Genomic DNA, 8,975 nt, shown 5'->3' on the forward strand with positions numbered 1-8,975 from the left:
AAACACCTAACTTCACATTCGTGCGCTGTTCGGTCGGGTCGTTGGGCGGGAGGGAACTGTTGTCCACGTGCATGTCTCAACGAGTGAATTCATGAGCCGTGGGACACACATCGGCGAGGTGGCCAATGGTGAAACAAATGGTACACTGCACAGCGCGAGGGCGAAAAGGTTGTGTCTTTGTGAGCCACAGGCCCATCTTGACTTCCTTGGGCACCGTGTCACCCTTAACAGTGAGGAGTATAGTCTCTGACTGGCCTAGTCGCCGTGCTGCCAGAATTTGCCGGTCTTCGGTGCCGATTATGGACAGGAGGTGATCGTCCGGGATATCCTTAGGGAGGCCATGGACTACGCAGCGTGCGTGCTGTGCTTCGGCTGCGACGTAGGCGGTCACATCGTGTCGTTCTCCGTCGAGTGTCATTGAGCGCAAGCCAGCGAGTTTCTGAGTAGCAGCTTTGCAGAATTTCGTACAGGAGGAGGCAAATATACCCAGTAAGGAACGAACCGTCGCATGTGATTTGTTTCCCAAGATTTTTGCAACGCTTCGTGACATGCGGCAACACCACGAGAGTGAGCATAACTTCGAAGTTGAAGTGGAGACATTGACGTTTGACACGTATGCAGGTAAGAAACCTCGCTCGATTATACTTTCCATAAGGCATAACGTTTGACATGTGGTCCTTTCGCCCGTACACCAACCTGTTTGACACAATGTGCTATTTCTGAAATGACTCGAGCGTGTGCCAGTATTCGGTGTGCACTTAGTTCCGTGTAACTTGTCACAAATACAAAAAAAAAAAAAAAAGTTGCAGTGGCTTAGCTCGGCTATGCCAGGATATACGTAGCGTTAGCAAAGGTTCAGCTGATTATTCTTAGCTTTCCTGGTTGTCTAGATTGTCAAGGATTAGCTTGATTGTCATGCTTACTGCTGCTTCAATGACACACACGCGGTATACGTATTATGTGGCACATGTATATACCCTTCTTCTGTTCATTCCTCCTACGCTCAACCGCTAATTGCCAGGCAACTACTTCGAGATCCGATGAGTCAAGCTTCTCCGTTCTTCTGCGCTGTTGAGCAGCATTTGCGCTCTCCTTCTCCATGGCTATACCACACTGGCAAACGCCAGTCAGAAGCGCAGCGGCTCCAGCGCAGTGTCAGACGGCGACTGCGCAGCGAGCGCGCGCCGGCGCCAGTGCGTCTACCACGGCTACGACGTCACTCCTCTGGAATGCGGAGACCGGCGGCGGTGAGTCGCGCGCGGCGGCGGCGGAGTGCGCGAGAGGTGCCGGCTCCGGTGCGCAAGCCGTGTGACATCACTGATCCTTGCGCATGCGCAGCACGGCTCTTGATGTGCCGCGCGAAACGGGCTTGGCTAGGCCAGTGTAGCTAACGCTACAAAAAAAAAAAAAAAAAAAAAAAAAAAAAAAAAAAAACGTGCGTACAGAATTTTACGTAGACGTCGCCAGAACACTTAACCATCCCGAAATTGTGTGTGACTGAAATAAATCGGCGTTGCCACGATGTGCACACAGCTTTTAGGAAAGCTCACACGTGTGACAGCAATGATTACTGTGTATTTTATGGCCACGTGTTTGCTGCCAAACACTGTAAATGTACTAGAAAGGTACTAGCAAGAGGTTTGTAACCACAACATGCTACGCTCTACATTTTATAAAGAAAGTTTTTTTTTATAGAAAAAAAACACAACATGAGATCTGTTGTGCATACAACTTTTAGCAATATAACCCATACATGTTATACCATCAAAGTTGCTGCAATTACTGCAACCTGCTTGTTTGATGCTTGTATCAGAGTCCTTGGAACGTAGGTTTCAATTTTTACCCTCTGTAACGAATCAGTGGAATGCAATTACAAGATACACGTGTTGCTGTTTCTACTGCCTTTATTTCAGATTTCCTGTCTTGGAAAGATAATGTGGAGAGCGAGACTTGCAGCCATTTTGTTGCTTCTACTGGAAGAAAAGAAAATTCGCCAGGAGTGTTCAGGCGATATCTAAATTGTCACCGTTCCGGGACATATATAGAGCTCCCTACAAAGCTGTGCGAACGTCAGATTAAAGTGCAAGGCAGCAGCAAAATAGGCATACATTGCTTTGCATTGCTTGAGGTTACAGAAAGGGATAACAAAGTCTTTTTAGTATTTCAGAACCACCACTATGGACACCTGGATGAGATAGCTCATCAGAGGCTCTCTGTGGCTGAGAAAAAAGTAATTGCAGGTAAGACTTCATGCATGCCATTCATTTCCAGTGTCACAAGGTCAGAATATAACTGCTGCATTCTCAATGACAGATCAATGTTGTTTTTTAAATGCATTGCATTAACATGCTGCTAGCATTTAGTATTTAGCTACATGTACAAGAACAGACCCTAGTAAGGGAATCTGTTTCTGAACTGAAATGTGGTTGTGTTCTTTTAGTAAAAAATTAAAATAAAGGCTATTTACACTCTGATGCTATTTAAAAATGGATGTCTAGTTAACTAGAGACGCTTATAAATAAGAAACAAATGAAATGTGATATCCGGTGTAGACTATTTCATTTATAGTAATGAAACAAGAACAGCATATATCACAAGAATAAGTTTGTAATATGTACTATAGCTTGGATAGTGTTTTAAATGGATGCAAACATGGTGAAATTGCCCATAAAATAAATGGACTAAATCGAGAAAGTAAATTTGTAGGCTGCCTAAAGGCAAGGTGTCCTTATTTAATGTGTGAATTATTGCTTCATGCCTTTTCTCACCTACTGGTGCCGCAGAATCCTTCGAAAGAGTCACCATACTTATCTGTCTCCCTGTAGACTGCAATTACTGTTGTCAGCCATTCGATTCATTTTCAATATTCAAATTATTTGCACAACCTTACTTAATGGCTTTACAAAAACCCTGCAGCAAATAACTTTTCAAAATGTGTTATCTCTGCCAATCACAGAAGCACTACGCTGCGTGCTCTTTCTGGCTCTGTCTATATTACGTTAAAAAAGACCATGTGCGATGCCCTTTGGGCAACTAGCCAATACCTTCAACATGGTAGTGGACATACTTTCTTTTTATTACTGTTACAAACACTTATTTGTTAGTCTGTCAGATAACGAAAAACTGAATATGCATGCACTTCAGGTTGAAAACAGGGATCATTTTAATGTTAGCCAAACTGTTCAAAGGACAAAAGATATTTCAGAACACTGAAAGATACAATTATATTATTCGCAATGTTAAGTCAGAAGTCTGATGACCGAACACCGTATGTCTTAAAATCGTGTTTTATTTTAAGAATTTTTCATTGAACAGCTTGGTTAGTGTTAGCTGAGACACACAGTATATGGATGTTTAGATTATGACACTAATTTAACAAGCCTTCTGTCTGTTCCCATATGAGATGTAATTTGTCTAAATAGCACCGTGGTTAAGGCATGTGTTGATACTATTCTTTGGTTTTTGTAAAGACAGCCCTGTTCAAGCTACATCAAATCTGCCAGTAAAGGCATTTTAACAACAAAGTACATGTTCACAGCTCGTATTCGAGAGGTCAGCAGCCTGAATTACTAAGTTATTAAGCAGAAAAGTAGTCTAGACATCCTGCTGCAGAGCAACAAGCAAATACAGTAGAGAGGGAGAGAAACTTTTTTTTTAATAATTGGAAGTCCCTGCTGTTAAGAGTCTAGCTGAGTTTCCGGTATTAATGATGAGTCCATCTGTCTGGACCTATTGATGTGTCTGATGTGGGCATAGCAGTGGGTGCACCTTAAACTATGCCCACCAGCAGTGGGCATAGTGTAAGGTGCAGCTCCTGCCATGCCCTCCCAGGTGTAGTAAAAAGAGAGTGGGATGTCTGCGTAACCTAAAAAACAGATGTGCAGCCTCCTTGGTTGCTGATGAGTTGCTCTTTACAATTTTCAGGTAGACTAGCAGAAGGAGTGCCACCGAAGACCATTTTGCAAAAAATCAAGGCAGGCACAAGTGCAGCTAGCAGTCGAATGAAACTTGTCACAAGAGAGGACCTTCGGAACATCCGCGATAAGTATAATATTGACAAATCAGAGCGGCGACATCCTGATGATTTTACGAGTGTGGAGTTATGGGTTAAAGAAATGGAAGAGAAGGATTTAAACACGGGAAATGAGCTGATGAGCCCAGAAAATGAGCCAAGTAAGGCAGGCAGTGACTCGCCTCTTTTGTATTACAGGAAAGAGGCTGATCCGAGCAGTTCTGAAGGCAACTTTGAGCTTGCCTTGATGACCTTCCCACAGAGAGAACTACTTTGTAAGCTAGGAATAGAGAAATTGTGTATTGACTCTACACATGGCACAAATAGGTACAAGTTTCAGCTGACATTGCTAACCATCTCGGAAGATGGCTGTGGTATTCCATGTGCCTACTTGATTTCTAAGAGAGTTAACACTGAAACGATGGTGAGGTTTTTTGAGGCCATCAAGGGAAAGGTAGGCGTGATAGAGTGTAAAGCATTCATGTCCGATGATGCCCCTGTTTATGGCAACACATGGGAGCAAGTGATGGGTCCCTTGAAGAATCGGTGGTTGTGTATCTGGCATGTGATGCGCAGCTGGAACGCACACCTCAATATGATTAGTAGCATCAAGTACAGGAGTGTCACAAGAGAAACCTTGCACGCACTAATCAATGCAGATGAAACAGAAATAGATGAGAAAGTAAAAGAATTTCTTAACCTACCTTCCAAGTTGCACACACAGAATAACCTTGCTTCCAAAGATCTAGAGGATCTGGAAAGTTTTACTAAATACTTTGAGAAAACTTGTGCTAAGAGAGTAATTCAGTGGGCCTATTGCTATAGAAAGCAGGTAGGCTTAAAAACAAACAATCACATTGAATCAATGCACAAGACTCTGAAGTACTCCTACTTTGGTGGCCAAGTAAATGTGCGGCTGGACAAGCTAATCTATGTACTTTTTACCTTGACAGCTGACAAACTTTTCAACAGGGCTGTTGCACTTATAAAAGGCAAAGTCGACCATCGCAAATCTGCTATCTTCAAAAAGCACAAAGCAGGCGTTGATATTCAGACATCCGATATTGACAGAGTGGGATATGGCGTATGGCAGGTAAAATCTCAGAGCATAGTTAACTTTCATCACATCGTGAAAAAGACTGGCAGGACTTGCACAAGTTGTGAGCTCCATTGCAAGCACTGCGAGGCTTGCCATAACATGTACACATGTACATGTCTTGACCATGTAACATATGTGCACATGTGCAAGCACATTCATGCTGTTGCTTTGATGGTGCTGCAGTCAAGCAAGTTGCCGAGCCATGAAACCAGTTGCTCTGGTGTCTCTTTTAATAATGGTAGTCAAAGCTTTTGTGTCATTGATGATCCCAGCTGCTTAATGGCCAGTGCTCAAGGTATCATGCAGAGCACAAAGCAATGTTTGAAAGAAGAAAAAACAGAAAAAAGAATTGAAAAGTTCAAAGTGCAAGCTGAGGCTGCTTTTCAACAGATATTGAAAAACCTTCCTGAAACAAGTTGCGAGAAAATGGATTCTATAGAACATGACTTAACAAAGTTAGTTAAAAAGCACAAGCTTGCAGACAGGAGAGAGCCTGCAGGAAAGCTTAGATTGGTGCCTCCAAACAAAAACCTTCAGAAACAGCGGAGGTATGCAGCACCCAAAAAGAGCAAATCTAAAATGGCACTAGGTCATCGGCCAACTATGCTGGAGCAAGAAGCAATAAAGCGGGATCTTTTAGGTGGGGAAATGGGAACAGCAAAACCTTATTTATTCATACTGGGAATGACCATCATTACTGCAGGCCAGCAAAGTAAGCTTAGTAGTAGTGTGGTTGTAGCTTAGTTGTTTTGCAGAAAGCTAGGGAAAATGCTGTTTTTGTTTAGACAGGCAGAGTACGGTTGTCATAAGCAAGGCATGCTTTGCCTGCACTATGGCATAGTTAAGTATTATCAGTGTGGCATGAGAAGCATTTCTAGGCTAGTTGTGTGCAGTGTGGTGTTGCAAATGGATGCACTATATTATGTGCAGCAGTGCGACACTGTGGATTGGATGGTGGTCTGTTAGAGCGTGAGAGGTATCTCTGAGCTTGTCACATGTGCTGCTTGTAAGTGTGTGTGTGTCTGTGTACAGTGTAAATTGACATTACATGCAGACGTGATGTCCAATCGGATGGTGTGTGCGTTAGAGCGCGAGAGGCACCTCTGAGCTGGTCACACGTGCTGCTTGTAAGTGTCTGTGTACAGTGTAAATTAACATTACATGCAGACGTGCTGTCCAATCGGATGGTGTGTGCGTTAGAGCGCGAGAGGCACCTCTGAGCTGGTCACACGTGCTGCTTGTAAGTGTCTGTGTACAGTGTAAATTGACATTACATGCAGACGTGCTGTCCAATCGGATGGTGTGTGCGTTAGAGCGCGAGAGGCACCTCTGAGCTGGTCACACGTGCTGCTTGTAAGTGTCTGTGTACAGTGTAAATTGACATTACATGCAGACGTGATGTCCAATCGGATGGTGTGTGCGTTAGAGCGCGAGAGGCACCTCTGAGCTGGTCACACGTGCTGCTTGTAAGTGTCTGTGTACAGTGTAAATTGACATTACATGCAGACGTGCTGTCCAATCGGATGGTGTGTGCGTTAGAGCGCGAGAGGCACCTCTGAGCTGGTCACACGTGCTGCTTGTAAGTGTCTGTGTACAGTGTAAATTGACATTACATGCAGACGTGCTGTCCAATCGGATGGTGTGTGCGTTAGAGCGCGAGAGGCACCTCTGAGCTGGTCACACGTGCTGCTTGTAAGTGTCTGTGTACAGTGTAAATTGACATTACATGCAGACGTGATGTCCAATCGGATGGTGTGTGCGTTAGAGCGCGAGAGGCACCTCTGAGCTGGTCACACGTGCTGCTTGTAAGTGTCTGTGTACAGTGTAAATTGACATTACATGCAGACGTGCTGTCCAATCGGATGGTGTGTGCGTTAGAGCGCGAGAGGCACCTCTGAGCTGGTCACACGTGCTGCTTGTAAGTGTCTGTGTACAGTGTAAATTGACATTACATGCAGACGTGCTGTCCAATCGGATGGTGTGTGCGTTAGAGCGCGAGAGGCACCTCTGAGCTGGTCACACGTGCTGCTTGTAAGTGTCTGTGTACAGTGTAAATTGACATTACATGCAGACGTGCTGTCCAATCGGATGGTGTGTGCGTTAGAGTGCGAGAGGCACCTCTGAGCTGGTCACACGTGCTGCTTGTAAGTGTCTGTGTACAGTGTAAATTGACATTACATGCAGACGTGCTGTCCAATCGGATGGTGTGTGCGTTAGAGCGCGAGAGGCACCTCTGAGCTGGTCACACGTGCTGCTTGTAAGTGTCTGTGTACAGTGTAAATTGACATTACATGCAGACGTGATGTCCAATCGGATGGTGTGTGCGTTAGAGCGCGAGAGGCACCTCTGAGCTGGTCACACGTGCTGCTTGTAAGTGTGTGTGTGTCTGTGGACAGTGCAAGTTGACATTACATGCAGACGTGATGTCCAATCGGATGGTGTGTGCGTTAGAGCGCGAGAGGCACCTCTGAGCTGGTCACGCGTGCTGCTTGTAAGTGTGTGTGTACAGTGTAAATAGACATTACATGCAGACGTGATGTCCAATTGGATGGGGCATGCTGCTGGTAGATGTGCAGTGGGCTTCTACTAAGCTGAATGGATCTGGTTAGCCATACTCCTTACAGAATACAAACAAGACACTGAATGCAAGCTGGCTTTGATGGCTTGCACTTGTTTTTCATTAGACCAAACTTAACCAACATGAACAAAAAGCTCTACACAGTGGGAACATGAAGTGATTACAGTTGTCCGAATGGCCCCTGTGTGCTTTTAAGAGTTCAGAAAAATTTAACATTTAAGAGTAAGCAAGAGTGAACTTGTTGGAACAGTGGAGAAAGCAACTGCTGAATTCCTTGAGGCACTACTACAAGGTGCTGCTGCTGATGATGACAGCAAGTGTGCTGATTCTGAGGCATCACCAATAACACACAATAGCAGTTTACTGTATTGTCTGTACAAGTCCTCTGAAGTATTTTGAGCAAGTTTGGAAAGTGTTTTATCCTGACAACTGAATTAAGTCACACTGAGCGTGCACATTACAGTTATCAATAAGCAATTACAGGCTGTGTATTACCTTCTTCCTGTAAGACTAGTTTGCGCTGACTTCTGCAGGTGCACACAACAAAACTGTGCAGCTTTGTTGCTCCTTTAATTTCACCGTAACAGAGAGTCCACTGTACATGTACGTAATGTGGATGTATTGCAGACTTCTGGCTGTCACTGCACAGCCTGTGAGCGTTTTCCTTCATCAATTCGCCTACTGTTTGAATATGGAGATACTAGGGCAAAAGAAATGTGATAATGATATGGTTGGAAACTTGAGATGCAGTTTGCTTGCTTTGCATCCAAACTAAAATTAGCACCAAAAGATTGCAAGAGGCATTTTCTTGCAGCATGTGTGCATGAGAAAAATTTCTCAGTCAATCCACAACCATGATGCTGCACTTTGCAATGATCTTACAGGTGCACATTCTATCATTGGCTGCCCTGGACCACCTCAGCAGATTGTCATCATGCTACAAGAACACCAATGTCTTAATGCTAGTAACTATAATAAACATTGTCTACCAATACTGATTGCCTACTGTTATCACTGTCTACTGTACAAGAAAGCTACGCTAAACATGGGAACAACCAGTGAGATTGTGCTTCTTATCTACATTGCTAATATCCACAAACCTCAATTAAGGAACAATAACACCAAGTGAGGTCATTTCACCACAAGAAACCACACTTTACACTGAACAAAGATGGCATCACTGCACATACTAAGTGCCATTTAGTTTCACAGGCCTGCAATTTTGCAAAACCTTAAAATGGTAGGTGTAAAAAAAAGTAATTTTTAAAGCTACTTTAAAACATCAG

General features: G+C 44.0%; 1 protein-coding gene across 1 annotated transcript; it reads left to right on the forward strand.

Moving 5' to 3' along the window:
- Positions 1–556: 556 nt before the first annotated feature.
- On the forward strand, positions 557–6,153 carry LOC125942794 (uncharacterized). The gene is made up of 4 exons (XM_049661043.1): positions 557–621; positions 1,914–2,240; positions 3,925–5,659; positions 6,144–6,153. Exons 3-4 carry the CDS (start codon positions 4,002–4,004, stop codon positions 6,151–6,153), a joined length of 1,668 nt encoding a protein of 555 aa, XP_049517000.1. The 5' UTR covers positions 557–621; positions 1,914–2,240; positions 3,925–4,001.
- Positions 6,154–8,975: the final 2,822 nt, after the last annotated feature.

The sequence above is a fragment of the Dermacentor silvarum genome, chromosome 1, assembly GCF_013339745.2.
Source record: "Dermacentor silvarum isolate Dsil-2018 chromosome 1, BIME_Dsil_1.4, whole genome shotgun sequence".
NCBI classification, from domain to species: Eukaryota; Metazoa; Arthropoda; class Arachnida; order Ixodida; family Ixodidae; genus Dermacentor; species Dermacentor silvarum.

What these genes read in the sequence shown, in the direction of transcription:
- LOC125942794 (XM_049661043.1), top strand. Translation starts at nt 4,002, where the DNA reads ATGAAACTTGTCACAAGAGAGGACCTTCGGAACATCCGCGATAAGTAT.